This window comes from Thalassophryne amazonica, chromosome 6, assembly GCF_902500255.1.
Source record: "Thalassophryne amazonica chromosome 6, fThaAma1.1, whole genome shotgun sequence".
NCBI lineage: Eukaryota > Metazoa > Chordata > Actinopteri > Batrachoidiformes > Batrachoididae > Thalassophryne > Thalassophryne amazonica.
Genome location: NC_047108.1, coordinates 114,073,286 through 114,092,072, shown reverse-complemented (window position 1 = coordinate 114,092,072; position 18,787 = coordinate 114,073,286). Strand labels below are relative to the sequence as shown.

The window sequence follows — 18,787 nt, the reverse complement described above, 5'->3', positions numbered from 1 at the left end:
CCACATTTAGGAAAACAAAATTAAATGGGTTTTCGCTGACATGACGACAGCATAACTGCTGGTTGTTTTTAATATATTTTGTTGGTTGACTGTGTTTCTGTATCTGATAGTGAATTTAAAAGCAGGACAATCAGGTTGTGTTCAGGTTAGTTCGATCCTCTGCAGTAGAAAAGGTGTTTGCATACTGATTTGTGAAATATCTTCAGCTACATGTTGGTACCAGCTCATGTATTTCCACGTGCATGGAAATGATCCGGGGTGGGCGGACACCACCAGCTTCCTATAAAGGGCTCCGTCCGAAGTCTGTGCTCAGAGTTCACTTCGGATTTGAATAATCATACCTGCACGATGAAGCGTTTCCTTGCTTCGGTCTGCCTGCTGGAGTTGCTGGTGCACGTCTGCGTTCGTTGCTCTGCTGCTGCCTCAGAGTTCAAACTGGAAGGAGATTATTTATTAGGTGGACTTTTTGATGTCCATCGTTCCAGTAGCCTCCTTCCTCATGACAGACCCGTAGCCATTGACTGCTCCAGGTGAGTGATAGTTGTTGAAACATGTTTTGTGGTTGTTTGACTACCTGGGGAAACCCTCTCTATGTACCCTGTCGTACCCTCCGAGGTAGTTAACATGAGTCCAAAACAGTACACACTGTCATCTTGTCTCACAACAAAGTCGTATAATCAGGACAACCTGATGAACTTTGATGCACTTGTTTCCGTAACACCAATAATATGTTTATGCTCTGCAATGGGGTCGACAGTCACGTTTGATCCCCTCCATTATTGTGTTCTTAGTGGTATACTAACATGATTTAAATGACTCCATCTAGAAACTGGAGGCCAACAGTCCCAGAATTCAGGAAGGGTGATGAAAAATGGTGCCAACTAAAGGGGACCCTTGAAAGGGGGAGCTTTGTTGTTAGATTTATAGCTTTTGAATTAATTAATTTTAAACAAAGAAAACAAGAAAAATGTCAACCAAGAAACACTGCTTGAAAAGGAGAAGGAAGTAGTCCATAGTGCATCTGGAAAGTGACAGCTCTTTACTTTTTTCCACATTTTATGTTAATACCTTATTTAAAAATGGATCAAATCCCCCCCCCCCACACACACACACAAAAAAAAAATTTGACAAATTCGACAAACATTGAACTCTTTGGTTTGAATACCAGGCGTCATGTTTGGAGGAAACCAGGCATCATCCCTACAGTGAAGTGTGGTGGCAGCATCATGCTGTGCACTCAAAAAACTGATGCTCTGGATGAACTCAATTCTATTATGTGCAGGATGTCCATCTAATAAATATATGTAGCCCCAACTCAAATAAATGACATTATCTTGCATGGATGTGTTTTATTTGAGTTTGGGCTACATATATTATTAGATGGAAATCCCGTACATAAATTGTAAATAGACTGCATTTATATAGTGCTTTTCAATCTGCATCAGATGCTCAAAGCCCTTTACAATAATGCCTCACATTCATGCCGATATCAGACTGCTGCCATACAAGGTGCTCATTACAAACTGGGAGCAACTTGGGGATTAAGGACCTTGCCCAAGGGCCCTTAGTGATTTTTCTGCTCAGGCTGGGATTTGGACCGAGGATCCTCTGGTCTCAAGCCCAACGCTTTAACTGCTAGTTAAGGAGTGCCTTCAGGACAACTCTGTGAATCATATTCAAGAATACCTGAGGCTGTAATTGCTGCCAAAGGTGCATCAACAAATTATTGAGCAAAGGCTGTGAATACTTATGTACACGTGATTTCTTGGTTGCTTTTTTTTTTTTAATCTTGAATATTTCATGTTGTTATTATGGGGTGTTTTGAGTAGATTGTGAGAAGGAAAAAGTGAATTTGCTCCATTTTGGAATAACGCTGTAACATAAAATGTGGAAAAAGTGAAGCACTGTGAATACTTTCTGGATCCACCGTATAAACTTCTGTCTCCTCACTATTTGTACCATAAAATAAACGACAACATAATTATATCACCATGTAAATTCAAGCTATTTGCAGTCCAATGCCCACCGAGTACCTAAAAAAAGACATATATACATACACATATATACAATCAACTTTTCTACATGTAAAACCTCCAAAATTTTTATTTGTAGAAGAGCAAATATGTTAAACAAAACCATTTTTAGAGAGAGAGAGAGAGAGAGATCATGTCAAGCTCATGATCAAGATCATGTCAAGTTTTTTTTTCATTCTAAAAAAATCTAATTGTTGAAATGGATTTGGAGAGTAAGAAAGATAATGACACTTTATTTGCATCTTTATGACACATACAGTGGCATGACAGCCATCTTGAATTTTGTTATTTATTGTCATCAGGTGAAAAAATTGAGGTTGGCTTGGTATCTGATATTTTTTATTTATTTTTTTTTTGTAAAGTATGCATCAAACAATTATCAAAATTTGATGCTTTATCATCAAACAATCTTTTCACATTTCTGTCCCCCTAAAGGTCATAAAGACACAAAGGATGTGTTTTGTTATGTTATTTTACACACTGAATCCATTTCAAACAGTTGCATTGATTAAAAAAAGAGCTTGTCATGATGTCTATTTTTTTAATTAAATATCAAACTATGTGTACAAAATGTGGCACTTTTACTGTAAAACACACAATTATAGTGATATTTTCATGGCCCAGCTTTTGTGTCCAAACGCATCACTGTTATGACTTGATTTGTTTATATTTTACATCTTAATTGGCAACATATTTGTAGCCCCCCCCCCCCCCCCCCCCACCGAACCCCATAAGAAAAGAAAAAAAAAACCTCTGGAGCCGCCACTGTGTAACAGTACATTGTCTGTAAACTCAGCAGCGCTGTGTTCTGTTCATATAAAGGTCAGATTTAGGCATAAATGTCTGTTTTATAACTTAAATTAAAATCAAGTTTACATCCAACTGTAGGAACAGTACCTGGACCCCACTGACCCAAAGAGAACCCGAGCTCAACTTTTGCAAACAAAGCAAAACCATGAAAGGAAAACAAAATTGTGACTGGTGACATCAGAATGCATTCTGAGACCTCACCACTAGATGACACTAAATCCTTTGTTTTTATGGCTACTTCTCCTCAAACAGGGTATTTAAGTAAGAATTTGTTTTAATGTCACTCTGTTTTCTGTGCTCACAGCCAGCCTCTATCTCTGTCGAGTTACCGGCGGTTTCAGGTGATGAGATTCTCCGTTGAACAAATCAACAACTCAACCGACCTGCTGCCAAACGTGTCCCTAGGCTACGAGATTTTTGACCACTGCTCTGACTTGCACAATTTCCCGGGAATTCTCAAACTCATCTCATCCAACGGCTCCATCAAACCGCTGGACCACAAACAGAAAAGAGTGTCCAGACTGCTCGGAGTGCTCGGGCCTTTTGAGAGCACTGAGACCGTGACCGTGGCTCCGTTCTTCACCATGAACCTCATCCCGCTGGTAAATACCACACATTATTGTTAAATTTGAAATGTTTTGTTGGAAATGAAAAGTGAGTCAAAGGGTACTTCTTCATGACATCTCCAAACTAAATATCTAGTCGTCAGGGTGACGGCAGTGCTGCAGAAAGGCCGCCAGGGGGAGCTGCTGGCGTCAATTTGTTCCTTTGTTCTTCATCTGTCCAAGACTGTGGATTTCTATAAAAGTTCTGCAATTTGAATAATAAATTTTAGATTCAGAAAAAGCATGTGGGAGCTCAGTTTTAATAAGCAGAAAATCAGATTTGAAATTTATCAAAAACTTTCAAAAACTGCAACATGTTTGTTCTAAGCAGCCTGCACCAGAAAAAAGTCTGTTGGATTTACATGATATGCACTTTGGTGGCACATGATCAGAACATGTCCAACTGACATAACTGTCTTATGTATCTAATAGAGATACATAAGACAGTTATGTTATTTGTCATCCTTTTTTCAGTGTCCCCAAAACAAATGTCCCTTTCGCATCTTTCTCGATGAGTCTATGTTCTTCCAAGCCAACGGTCACAATCTTTTTTGTTGTTGTTGATGCTGATATTGTTTGTTTGGTCATCTACAAAGATACATCAAAAGCCGACAGTCGACACAGAGCCAAAAGCATCACTCAGTCCCTGGGGTGAAAATCCAGACTTGACATTTGACCTTGACGTTTGTTTTAGAGAGAGCTGATCACAATTTGTTTAAAAAATAAATACAGGAAGGGATCCTAAAGGGAGCATGTGCTTTGTGTGTTTGACAGTGATTCGGAGATGTCATAATAAGGTCCTGTCTGATGTCATAATAAGGTTCTGTGTGTCTTTGATGTCATACTATAATTTGAAGTTTTTCTGTTTGTTCTCTATCTCCTCCCAGTTCCTTTGGTCGGTTTCCCTTGAACCTGGTATGCTGAGGAAGGTTGAGCCCTGAATTGGCCTTAACAATTTTATTGGCAAAGGTCAAGGTCAATGAGTCAAAGGTCAAAATTTAGATTTTTGTTTTGTTTGTTCTGATGTCCACCAAGCGTCTCACACATAATGTAGGTGGGATCTGGAACTGGCTAGGTGGCATTGAATTTCTGAAGGGTTAATTGCATGGGTCAAGGTCATTGGCGTCAAAGTACAGGTTGTAAGTTTTCCCATTCCAATGTCCACCAAGCGTGGCACACATATGCAGGTATGTCAAATTTACCAAAGGTAACTCGTTGGGTTAATGTCATTGGGGTCAAAGGTCAAAATTGAATTTTTTTCACTTCAACCCTGGCACATATGTGATTTTGTGATTTGTTCCATATTTGCCCAGCAAGATCAAACTTGCCAAAGGCCAATCATTGGGGTCAAGGTCAGGTCTTGCTAGTCTGTCTGTTGGCCAACTCCTTCTCCTTCAACTCCTGATTTTGACTAAATGTGGTATTGACCAGGTCAGATAGATGTCAGCCTTTTTGATGAAGGTCAAGGTCAGTGTGGTCAAGTTGCCATAGCTCTTACTGACTTCATGCCCAGTGGTATTCTTACTGAGTTTGATCCGTTCCTGGCAAAATGGAACCACTTCATCAATGTGGACCCCAAACTGTGTTCAACAGTTAGACCTTGAATTTGACCTATCAATCAATCAATCAATCAATCAATCAATCAACATTTATTTATAGAGCGCTTTACAGATTTACTGATATCCAAAGTGCTTAACATTAAAAACACAAATTCACAAAAATAAAGCACATATACAATAAAATTTTAAAACGGCACGTAAAAACAGAACATGTCACCTCCCCACTAGGTGTTAAAATCCAGTTGAAATAAGTAAGTCTTTAACTTAGATTTAAAAAGTGCTAGGTCAGGAATAGTACGAAATTCAAGAGGTAGCTTGTTCCACAGTGCGGGGCCAGCTACCGCGAAAACATGATCACCCCAGCGTTTGTATCTTGACCTCGAAACATCTAAGTAAAGCTGGCCATATGCTCGTAATGTCCTACTGTAAGTGTGCAAAGTTAAAATTTCAGACAAGTAGGGATGTGCAAGGCCATAGAGTAGCTTGCAAAAGTATTTGGCCCCTTGGTATTTCACACATTTTAATTTGTTTATCGCTTTTCAAATACAAAAGTAAATCAGACTTCTCAATATAAAAATTTCTAAAATTATCTTCCTTAGACTCAAATTGAAAGTATATCTCTACAGCTTGATATCAATTAATAAAAAATATAAAAGCCAAGATGATGGGTATAAGTAATGGGCCCCTTTTGTATAATACCTGTAAATAATCAGTTTTATTGGCAAGTTTTCTTCAGACAAGTCAGGAGATGGATATATGAACATTTCCAAGTCACTGAATATGTCTTGAACTTTATTTACATCAGTTATGAAGAAATACAAATAGTATGGCACTCTATGGTAAATCTGCGTGGAGTAGACAGTTGTCAAAAACTGAGTGACTGTGCAAGAAGGAGAAGAGTGAGGAAAGTCACCTAGACACCCAGACAACCAGGAAGACGTTACAGGCTTCTGTGGCTGTGATTGGAGAAATTGTGCATTGTGCATGTTTTGCATTTTGTATCCCCAGTTATACAGCTTCAGTTATACAGCATATTACGCCAATGAGCGTAATATGCTCATATTTAAAAATGTTTGTTAAAAGATGAGCAGCAGCATTCTGCACAAATTGGAGACGTGCAAGAGAAGACTGATTAATGCCAGAATAAAGTGCATTACAATAATCAAGTCTGGAGCTGATGAAAGCATGAATGGCTGTCTCAAAATCACGTCTACTGAGGAAGTGCTTTATTTTAGCCAATAGACAAAGCTGGAAAAAACTTGCTTTGACAACAGAGTTTATCTGTTGATCGAACTTCAAACAGCTGTCAAATATCACTCCAAAATTCTTGACAGCTGGTTTGACATAATTAGCCAGAGCACCAAAATTTGGCATTGCCACATTTGGTATGCCAGAGCGTTCAAACACCATGATCTCAGTTTTACCATCATTCAGGTAAAGGACATTTTGGGACAGCCACTGCTTTACATCGCGAATACAGTTAAATAATGATGACAAAGCATCACTCCCATTAGTCCTCATAGGCAGATAGATTTGCAGATCATCCGCATAGCAATGAAAGGACAGGTTGTGCTGGGCTATAATTGACCCTAATGGCAGAATGTGCAAAGAAAATAGAATAGGCCCAAGAACAGAACCCTGCGGCACTCCACAACACAGAGGAGCAGTTGATGAGGAGAGGTCCCCAGTCATAACAGAAAAGCTCCTTTCAGCCAAATATGATCTAAACCATTTAAGTATGCTGAATGCCAATAAAATGTTCTAACCGGAAAACAAGTACTGTGTGATCCACAGTATCAAAGGCTGCTGTGAGGTCCAACAGAACCAGCACATCAGGATTCCCTGCATCCACCGACAAAGTGATGTCATTATGAACTTTTAAAAGTGCCGACTTAGTGCTGTGTCACGATCTAAACTCTGATTGGAATTTTTTCTGTTTTTTATACTTCCTCTGTTGCTCTCCTCACAGATTGGCTATGGAGCTGCTGCTTCCATCCTGTCAGAAAAACAGAGATTTCCCACTTTTCTGCGAACGGTACATTCCAACAAACACGCCATACGCGTGCTGATTAAAATCTTACTGCACTTCAACTGGACCTGGGTGGCGTTCCTTAACAGTGACAGCGACTATGGCAAAGACAGCCTCGAACTGTTCCGCAGTGAAATTAAGAACACGAAGATCTGCCTGGCGTACAACGTTGACCTCAACCACAACACCAACTACTCCCTCATCTTCAAACAGATCGAAGCTCAGCAGATTCACGCCGTCATCGTTTTCGCTGCTAAGAGATACGCTGAAGCTGTGATCGAGGCGGCGATCAGACTGAACATCACCAAGAAGGTGTGGATAGCCAGTGATGCTTGGTCCTTAAACAAGAAGCTCCGCCAGCAGAAAGGGATCCAAAGTATCGGAACAGTACTCGGCATTTCTGAGTCCGCTGTGTACATACCTGGATTCACTGATTTTATCTACTCGTCCAAAAGCCAGAATTACTGCGACGATGGAGGACAAGAGGACTTCTGTAATCAGGCTTGCAACTGCAGCAGCCTGAGTCCAGAAGATATCGTGACAGAGGACCAGTCTTACTCGTTTCCTGTTTATTCTGCCGTCTACGCCGTCGCCCACGCCTTACACAACATCTTACAATGTGGAGCTGGAGAATGTAGCAATAGTACTACAGTGCACTCGTACATGGTAGGTATGAGTTACTCCAAACACCTACAGGTGGGTTATTACCTCAAACAACCAGCAGGGGCAGTGGTCAGGTGACTGGACCATCTGTTTATCACAGTACAAAAAAAGTACATTGTGAACAAATTTTGTGGAGAGGATCAGAGAAGAGCTGATTACATACAGAGGTAGATTTCTTTCATGTGTTTCTTTTCCTTTTTTCTCTTCCAGTATTTTATGTTTTATGACATCACAGTGATTTATAATGTAACAAGGTCCTCCTTTGCTGAATGGTGGTGATAATAATAACGACTGGCTGTTATTACTTTCGCATAGGTGCCCATGGTGCAGCTCAAAGTTATTCTTTGGTGCCATGATAATAATCAAAGTTATTGTTAGAGCCTGTGGTGAAGATCAAAATTAATTTTAGGTCCTGTGGTGAAGATCAAAGTTATTTTTAGATACACATGGTGAAGCCCAAAGTTATTGTAGGTCCCTGTAGTGAAGATCAAAGTTATTTTTAGGTCCCATGATGAAGATCAAAGTTATTTTTATAGCCATGCGGTGAAACTCAACACTATTGTTAGATCCATGCTTTGAAAATGTAAGTTGCTTATAAATACAACACAGCTTTGGAAGATATGTTTTTTAAGGTATAAGATATACAATCATCACTTCAGAATACTTATCCAAATATGGTTTTTGGACCAGATGGACTGCATCCTAGAATTCTAAAATAAACTGTGATTTGTTTCAGCTTTTCCTGTTTGTCGTATATTTTGGACAGTCGCTGTATCAAGGTTTACTACTGGAGGACTGAAAAATGGCTCATGTTATATTCGTCTTTTAAAAAGGTCACAGATCAAAGGCTGGAAATTACAGGCCCATGAGCTTCACATCCCAAACTTGGAAAATTTTGAGAAGTTAATTCAGCAGAAATTGATAGATTACATATGCTAAGTAATGACCAGTTTGGTTTTAGACTCGGTCGTTGTTGCCTCACCAATCTATTGTTAGAGGATCAGACATGCATCCATCCCTGGTTCTCAAGACCAGGCACCTAAGTGGCTCTACTCTGCTCTTTTCTACTCTCCTATTTTACTCCCCTTTAGATATTTAGATATACCTTTGCATACTGGCATAGTTCCACCTTAGAATCGGAATATAATATACTCAACAAAAATATAAACGCAACACTTTTGGTTTTGCTCCCATTTTGTATGAGATTAACTCAACGATCTAAAACGTTTTCCACATACACAATATCACCATTTCCCTCAAATACTGTGCACAAACCAGTCTAAATCTGTGATATTGAGCACTTCTCCTTTGCTGAGATAATCCATCCCACCTCACAGGTGTGCCATATCAAGATGCTGATTAGACACCATGATTAGTGCACAGGTGTGCCTTAGACTGCCCACAATAAAAGGCCACTCTGAAAGGTGCAGTTTTGTTTTATTGGGGGGGATACCAGTCAGTATCTGGTGTGACCACCATTTGCCTCATGCAGTGCAACACATCTCCTTCACATCATCCATGAAGAGAACACCTCTCCAACGTGCCAAACGGCAGCAAATGTGAGCATTTGCCCACTCAAATCGGTTACAACGACGAACTGGAGTCAGGTCGAGACCCCGATGAGGACGACGAGCATGCAGATGAGCTTCCCTGAGACAGTTTCTGACAGTTTGTGCAGAAATTCTTTGGTTATGCAAACCGATTGTTCCTGTAGCTGTCCGAGTGGATGGTCTCAGATGATCTTGGAGGTGAACATGCTGGATGTGGAGGTCCTGGGCTGGTGTAGTTACACGTGGTCTGCGGTTGTGAGGCTGGTTGGATGTACTGCCAAATTCTCTGAAACGCCTTTGGAGACGGCTTATGGTAGAGAAATGAACATTCAATACACGAGCAACAGTTCTGGTTGACATTCCTGCTGTCAGCATGCCAATTGCACGCTCCCTCAAATCTTGCGACATCTGTGGCATTGTGCTGTGTGATAAAACTGCACCTTTCAGAGTGGCCTTTTATTGTGGGCAGTCTAAGGCACACCTGTGCACTAATCATGGTGTCTAATCAGCATCTTGATATGGCACACCTGTGAGGTGGGATGGATTATCTCAACAAAGGAGAAGTGCTCACTATCACAGATTCAGACTGGTTTGTGAACAATATTTGAGAGAAATGGTAATATTGTATATGTGGAAAAAGTTTTAGATCTTTGAGTTCATCTCATACAAAATGGGAGCAAAACCAAAAGTGTTGCGTTTATATTTTTGTTGAGTGTATATAAGATATACCTTACTGACCTTTCATGTATGACAGCGGCACATCTAGTGATGCAGTTTACTTAGTTTCCCGTAAAGGCTTTGCATAATCAAAAAAAACAATGTGTGTCTCTTAATAAATCTAGGTCAAAATGGGTTTAGGTAACTACTGGCATGCCCCAAGGTTCAGTTTTTGGTCCTGTTCTTTTTGTTGTTTATTAATGATCTTAATTCTGTTATTAGGCCATTGTGCAAAATATTTGCAGATGACACCAAAGTATATCAACCTCTGCACACCCTCATCAGCAGTTATATATCTGTAATTGGAGATAAATTATGGTGTTCTCCAAATACTGATAATTATCATAATTTAGATGTCAAAAACTCCCAATGTTCCATTTCCTGCCTCTTAGTCCTCTTTATTATGACTCTTTTTGTTCAAAGCTGTTTTGTTATAATTTGCTGATTAGCAAATTTTACTTTGTCAAAATGATCAATTATATTTTTTGACAAATCTGCTCTAAAATGTATTTTTTATATTATTTGAGATCAGTCCATTAGTTTCTGAGACATCAAAAAAAAAAATTGTAGCCGCTTTATTCATTGAGTAACATTCCTGTGAACTTTGTGACCCACATCAGGTTCTAGATGAACTGAAGAAGTCCAACTTCACTCTTTTAAACCAGAAGATTCAATTTGATGCAAATGGTGACCCAACATACGGGACCTATTCTGTGGTTTTCTGGAATCACAGCGGAGATGCACAAGTGGTCGGATTTGAACAATCGCAGCAATTCTTCATCAACAACAGTAAAATTGAGTGGCACACAAAAGGAGTAAGTTTTTAAATAAAGCAGTATGTTGTAGTTTTATATGTTTATTTGTGTAATTTTGTTGGTGATGTTGGCAGGCGGCACAAGTTGTAGACAAGTTAATTGCAGGTATGTTGAGGACTGTTCCATTATAAAAATAAATAATAATGATAATAATAAATAATAATACAGTGAACCTGGAAAGCACTTCCCTTTTTTGTTAGCCTTATTCTTTTTTGTACAGCCTTATTGCAAAATGGATTAAATATTTTTTCCCTCAACATTCTACACACAATACCCCATAATGACAATGTGAAAACAGTATTTTTTTTTACATTTTTGCTAATTTATTACAAATATAATAATAAAAAACTAAGAAATCACACGTATATAAGTATTCACAGCCTTTGCCATGAAGCTCAAAATTGAGCTCAGGCAGCTCCTGTTTTCACTGATCATCCTTGAGATGTTTCTACAGCTTAACTGAAGTCCACCTAGTATAAATTCAGTTGATTTGACATGATTTGGAAAGACACACACCTGTCTACATATAAGGCCCCACAGTTGAGAGTGCATGTCAGAGAACATACCAAGCATGAAGCCAAGGGAATTTTCTGCAGACCTCTGAGACAGGATTGTCTCGAGGCACAAATATGGGAAAGGGTACAGAAACATTTCTGTTACTTTGAATGTCCCAATGAACACAGTGGCCTCCATCATTCATAAATGGAAGAAGTTTGGATCCACTAGGACTCTTCCTAGAGCTGGACGCTCGTCTAAACTGAGTCATCGGGTGGAGAAGGGCCTTAGTCAGGGAGATGACCAAGAACCTGATAGTCACTCTGTCAGAGCTCCAGCATTCCTCTGTGGGGAGAGGAGAACCTTCCAGAAAGACAACCATCTCTGCACCAATCCATCAGGCCTGTATGGTAGAGTTGCCAGACGGAAGCCACTCCTTAGTAAAAGGCACATGGCACCTGAAGGACTCTCATACCAGAAGAAACAAATTCTCTGGTCTGTTGAGCATGGTGGTGGCAGCATCATGCTGTGGGGATATTTTTCAGTAGCAGGAACTGGGAGACTAGTCAGGATTGAGGGAAAGATGAATGCAGCAATGTACAGAGACATCCTGGATGAAAACCTGCTCCAGAGCGCTCTTGACCTCAGACTGGGATGATGGTTCATCTTCAGCAGGACAATGACCCTAAGCACACAGCCAAGATATCAAAGGAGTGGCTTCAGGACAACTCTGTGAATGTCCTTGAGTGACCCAGCCAGAGCCCAGACCTGAATCCGGTTGAACATCTCTAGAGAGATCTGAAAATATCTGTGCACCGACGCTCCCCATCCAACCTGATGGAGCTTGAGAGGTGCTGCAAAGAGGAATGGGTCAAACTGGCCAAAAATAGTTGCACCAAGGTTGTAGCATCATATTCACGAATACCTGAGGCTGTAATTGCTGCTAAAGGTGCATCAAGAAAGTATTGAGCAAAGGCTGTGAATACTTACGTACATGTGATTTCTTAGTTTTTACTTTAATATATTTGCAAAAATCTTAAAAAAAAAAAAAAAAAAAAAAAAAAAAAACTTTTTTCATGTTATTATTATGGGGTATTGTAAGTAGAATTTGAAGGGAAAAATGAATTTCATCCATTTTGGAATAAGTATATAACATAAAATGTGGAAACAGTGAAACGCTGTGAATACTTTCCGGGTGCACAGTAATAATTTCTACCACTTTCCCACAGTTCTTTATAGTGTTGAGTTTCTCCCACTTTGATTTTCTGTCCAGGTTCCAGTTTCACTGTGTTCTAAAGAGTGTCCTGAAGGATATGCAAAAAAACAAGACGGAATCCACAAATGCTGCTTCAACTGTCAAATCTGCCCAAATGGAAGTTATATCAACACCACAGGTGAGTTGTTGAATTGTTCTCACAGGAAAATTAGTGAGAGAACACTAATGGAAGCTATCTGCAATCAGAGAAATCGATCAGAGGTCAGCAATCAGGATAAACCTTATTGTTTTTGTGCAAATATTTTCTCATTTTGAAATGGATGCCTGCAACACGTTTCAAAAAAGCTGGGACAGTGGTTTGTTTCCCACTGTGTTACATCACGTTTCCTTCTAACAACACTCAATAAGTGTTTGGCAACTGAGGACACTAATTGTTGAAGCTTTGTAGGTGGAATTCTTTCCCATTCTTGCTTGATGTACAACTTCAGTTGTTCAACAGTCCGGGGTCTCTGTTGTCGTATTTTGCGCTTCATAATGCACCACACATTTCCAATGGGTAACAGGTCTGGACTGCAGGCAGGCCAGCCTAGTACCCACACTCTTTTACGAAGCCACGCTGTTGTAACGTGCAGAATGTGGCTTGGCATTGTCTTGCTGAAATAAGCAGGGACATCTCTGAAAAAGACGTTGTTTGGTTGGCAGCATGTGTTGCTCCAAAACCAGGATGTACCTTTCAGCATTGATGGTGCCATCACAGATGTGTAAGTTGCCCATGCCATGGGCACCAACACACCCCCATACCATCACAGATGCTGGCTTATGAACTTTGCGCAACAATCTGGATGGTCTTTTTCCTCACAGATGCTGGCTTATGAACTTTGCGCAACAATCTGGATGGTCTTTTTCCTCTTTTGTCCGGAGGACACAACGTCCATGATTTCCAAAAACAATTTGAAATGTAGACTCATCAGACCACAGCACACTTTTCCACTTTGCGTCTGTCCATTTCAAATAAGCTCGGCTCCAGAGAAGTCGGCTGCGTTTCTGGATGTTGTTGATGTATGGCTTTCGCTTTGCATGGTAGAGTTTTAACTTGCACTTGTAGATGTAGCGATAAACTGTATTAACTGACAATGGTTTTCTGAAGTGTTCCTGAGCCTACGCAGTAAGGTTCTTTACACAATGATGTCAGTTTTTAATGCAGTCCCACCTGAGGGATCGAAGGTCACGGGCATTCAGTGTTGGTTTTCAGCCTTGCTGCTTATGTGTAAAAAGGTCTCCAGATTCTCTCAATCTTCTGATTATATTATGGACTGTAGATGATGGAATCCCTAAATTCCTTGCAGTTGAACATTGAGAAACATTGTTCTTAAACTCCAGAAAAGAGCCTGGACGCCTCACTGGAGAGGTGTTCCGGGCACTCCCATTGGGAGGAGGCCCCGGGGAAGACCCAGGACACGCTGGAGAGACTACATCTCTCAGCTGGTTTGGGAACGCCTTGGGGTTCCCCCGGAGGAGCTGGGGGAGGTGTGTGTGGATCGGGAGGTCTGGGCGGCTTTGCTTGAGCTGCTGCCCCCGCGACCCGACTCCAGATAAAGCGGAAGAAAATGGATGGATGGATGTTCTTAAACTGTTGGACTATTTTTTCACGCAGTTGTTCACAAAGTGGTGATCCTTGCCCCATCTTTGCTTGTGAATGGCTGAGCCTTTTGGGGATGCTCCTTTTATACCCAATCATGGCACTCACCTGTTTCCAATTAGGTGTTCTTTGAGCATTCATCAACTTTCCCAGCCTTTTTGTTGCCCCGTCCCAACTTTTTTGAAATGTGTTGCAGGCATCCATTTCAAAATGAGCAAATATTTGCACAAAAACAACAAAGTCTATCAGTTTGAACATTAAATATCTTGTCTTTGTTGTGTATTCAATTGAATATAGGTTGAAGAGGATTTGCAAATTGTATTCTGTTTTTATTTACATTTTACACAACGTCTCAACTTCATTGGAATTGGGGTTGTACATATGAAAGGTACATGTCAAAGATGAGTGATTAGGGTCAAAGTTCTGGATCAAAACCCAGCTTTCAGAATCAAACATGAGTGATGCATATCAAAGATCACGATCAAAGACAAGTGATTAGTGTCAAGTGTTCAGATATCATAAACAAAGATGAGTGATTAAGCTCAAAGTTCAAAGGATCAAAGTCCAGCTGTCAGAGTAAAACATGAGTGATGTATATGAAAGTTACAGTAAGGCACAAAGATGAGTGATTAGGATCAACCTTCATGTTCAAAATTTACATCTCATCAACAAAGACGAGTGATCAAACTCTAAATTAAGGGATTAGGACCAAAGATGAGTGATGAGTGAATAGACTGAAAGTTCAGAAAGATTCAAAGTTGAGAAATCGGAAATAAAGATGCATCATTGGGGCAACATCAGAATCAAAGATGAGTGGTTACGTTCAAAGCTCAGAGTCAAGCATGGGTTTGATATCAAATATCAAGATTTAAGATAGGCAATGACTGTAAAATTTTAAGATCAGTGATTAGGATCAAAGATCAATTAGAAACACAGATGAGTGATCAGTATCAAGGTTGAGGACAGGATGTGCCACTGTCTCCTGTGTTGTTGCTCAGGGGGGTTGATGAGGTCAGACTTCCTTCCTGTGAAGCACCTTGAAGCAGCTTTGTTGTTATTTGTTGCCATACAAATAAAATAAGTTGAATGGAATAAATTGAAATCATTTTGGTACTTTGGTAGAAACCAGGAGATGATCTGGATCAACTAGACAAAATATGTCTTTGGATAAGGGGTGACCCACTGGAATAAGATAAAAACTGAAACTTGATTTATGACTTAAAATGAAAGGGGACCCTGTGGGGCCTTGGCTGAGGTACTACTGTAGGTCACCTGTCCTTCTAGTTATTTAGAAAATAAAATAGAAAATTAAGCACTTTCAGCGTGTTGTTCCATTGACTGTCTGAAGTTTTGTTTTCAGAAATGAACCTTGAACTCATTGTCCATCTCTTGTGATACAGAAAACCCCTACCAGTGCCTCCCCTGTAAGGAGACAGAGTGGTCTACGATGGGAAGTATGTCCTGCAGTCCGCGGTCGATGGAGTACGTTCCCTTCACCGACAGCCTGGCCATAGCCACCATGGTGGTGAGCTGGATCTTGGTTGTTCTCACGCTGGCCATGTCTGTTCTGTTCGCCAAGAACTACAACACGCCTGTGGTCAAGTCTGCCGGAGGACCGATGTGTTTCCTGATTTTGGGCTGCTTAAGCCTGTGCAGTCTCAGCATCTTTTTCTACTTCGGCAAACCAACAACTTCCTCTTGCATCTTGCGCTTCCTGCCGTTTTTGCTCTTCTACACTCCGTGTCTAGCGTGCTTCGTCGTGCGCTCTTTTCAAATAGTTTGCATTTTCAAAATAGCCGCCAAGTTTCCTCAGCTGCGAAGCTGGTGGATGAAGTATCACGGCCAGTGGCTGGTCATCACTGTCGCCTTCACTGTCCAGACGCTGCTGCTCATCATCAGTTATTCTCTGGAACCCCCAAAACCTAACAATGAAACCTTCTGGTACCCAGACAAAATCATTCTCGGGTGTGAACTAAAGCTCAGTCTTGTGTCTCTGTCTCCTGCTTGGTTTCTTGTATTTCTGTGCCTCCTTTGTTTTATCTTCTCCTACATGGGAAAAGACCTCCCCAAAAATTACAACGAGGCAAAAGCCATCACCTTCTGCCTGCTCCTGCTCATCATCACCTGGATCATCTTTTCCACCGAGTACCTGCTGTACTACGGCAAGTACATAGAAACCCTGAACGCCATCTCAGTACTCTCCAGCCTCTACTCCTTCCTCTTCTGGTATTTCCTGCCAAAATGCTACATTATTATTTTTCAACCACACAAAAACACACAGCAGTACTTCCAGGGCATCATCCAAACCTACACCAAAACCATGAGCCAGTAGCTCCTCCCACTGGGACATGGCAACTGACGGGGAAAACTCTTTGTTTTTCCTTTCCCATGAGCATTTCTGCAGAACACAACTGTAGCAAAATTTGTGCTCTGATGGTCAGCTTCCACTAAACTTGGTATATCGATGAAGGTTGACCTCAGAGTTGCCCTTCAAGGATTTGTTTTGGCAAAGGTCCAGGGCACACATGTGTAAGTGGGTTCCAGAATTCCAGAGGCGAGGTCAAATTTCCCAAAGGTCAAAGGTCAACTATTTTTCACTCCAGTCTGCATAAACTTGGTATATGCATGGAGGTACGTTCCAGAATTGCCCAGAAGAGGTCAAATTTACCAAAGGTCAATCACTGAGGTCAGTGTCACTGGGGTCAGTGTTTTTCACTCCAATGTGCACCAAACGTGGCACACATGGAGGTTGGTTCTGGAATTTCTCTTCAAGGACAAATTTGCCAAATGTCATTCATTGGGGCCAAGGTCACGGCTGCCTTTGTTTTTGCTGGCCAGCTCCTCCCCTTTGCTGATTTCTACCAAACTTGGTTTGTAAATGAAGGCTGACCACAAAATTTCCCTTAAACATTTCATTTCGGTGGAGCTTAATCAATCAATCAATCAATTTTATTTATATAGCGCCAAATCACAACAAACAGTTGCCCCAAGGCGCTTTATATTATAAGGCAAGGCCATACAATAATTACGTAAAAACCCCAACGGTCAAGGAACGGTTAAGGTCAAGGAATCAGATTTCCAACCTGTTTTGAACGAAATGTGGCACAAACTTGTGTGGGTTTCAGAAACAAGGTCAGCCAGAGGTCATTCATATGGCTAAAGGTCAAGGCCATTGAGGTTAAATGTCAGAGTGCTATGGCCTTTACTGTCGATGTCCATGGCTACTTTTACATGATAATAATAATGTTGATATTTTGGCAGCAAGGTGCTGCAATGGTTCCACACTGTTGCTCACAAATCAAATCAAATTTACTAATTTCCTTCTGAAGCCCTTTCAGAGCAAATATTCTGAGTGTTTTATAATTTAAAACAAACTGAACAAGAAGTCTGATTAAAAGTGAATTAAATTAAAACTAATTCAGCAATTATAAACACACAGACATCAATGAGTTTTACATCTGGATTTACACACTTAAACAGTGTTTTATATAATCGGCAGCTGAACTGTTACATAAAGCTGGAGTCTGATAGCCAAACGCTGCACAATCTGAGGAGTTTTTCATCCTGGGAACACGTCCCGGACTGGAACCCTGAGACCACGACACGTACCCGGACAAGAGAGCAGAACCTTACAGTCGGTTCTGGGTTCCAGTCCGCCAATGTCCAATTCCTTTCTGTGTGGGTTTTTATATTTGCTAGAAAATAAATATATTTTTTCTTTTGAACACAGAAACTTATGAGCAATTCATGGTATACACTTGATACTTATAGTCCAGATTAATTCCAGATTATATTTTATTTGTTTGGTCTTTATATGTAAATAATTTGACGACAATAATGCTAAAATAATAATTTTTTTTTTTTCATGTACTCATGATTTCTCAAATGCAATGCATGGGAGACACTTGATACTTATACCATAGGTACTTTCTATGAAGTAGGTGAGCATGTTAGATTATTGTCTTGCTGTGTGTGTTTGCATGTTAATGTAAATTTATTTTGGTTTTGGTTTGTTTTTTCCCTCCCTGTCAACACCATAAACTTTTAAGAATATTTAATAGATACTTGATGTTTATGCCACATAGGTACATGAGCTAATTAAGCATATGTAAATGATTTGCTGCATTTATTTGCACATTAGTGAGGAAGTGTTTTCTGTTTCTTTGACAGCCATTTTAAATTTGATAAGCAGATCAGTGCTGTTAGAACAAGTTTCTTGCAACTCCATCTCCTAACCAAGTCCAAGCCATATTTTTCTAGGATTGACCTTGAGAAGGTTATCCAAGCCTTCGTCACAAGTAGACTAGATTATTGTAACTCTCTGTACGTTGGCTTGGATCAGACCTCTCTAAACCACTGCTGCTCGTCTTCACTGACCACATTACGCTGGTTTTGGCTACTCTTCACTAGCTTTCGGTCCCTTACCGGGTTGATTTTAAACGTCTTTTAGTTGTTTTTAAAGCCCTTGATTGTCTGGCCCCAGTGTATCTTTCAAAGCTTCTTTTTTCTTACACCCCAACCAGAGCCTTAAGGTCTTCTGACCAACTGTTGCTGGAGGTGCCTCAAACCAGATTAAAGACAAGAGGTGACAGAGCCTTTGCAGTCTCCCCTTTAATATTAGATCATCCCTATCCATAGAGACTTTTAAATCCTCTT

At 40.4% G+C, this 18,787-nt stretch overlaps 1 protein-coding gene across 1 annotated transcript; it reads left to right on the top strand.

Annotated features, from left to right (window-relative positions):
- The first annotated feature begins 348 nt into the window (after positions 1 to 348).
- Positions 349 to 17,148, top strand: LOC117511719 (taste receptor type 1 member 1). Its single transcript, XM_034171631.1, has 6 exons — positions 349 to 530; positions 3,148 to 3,445; positions 6,977 to 7,702; positions 10,587 to 10,781; positions 12,550 to 12,670; positions 15,532 to 17,148. Exons 1-6 carry the CDS (start codon positions 349 to 351, stop codon positions 16,461 to 16,463), a joined length of 2,454 nt encoding a protein of 817 aa, XP_034027522.1. The 3' UTR covers positions 16,464 to 17,148.
- Positions 17,149 to 18,787: the final 1,639 nt, after the last annotated feature.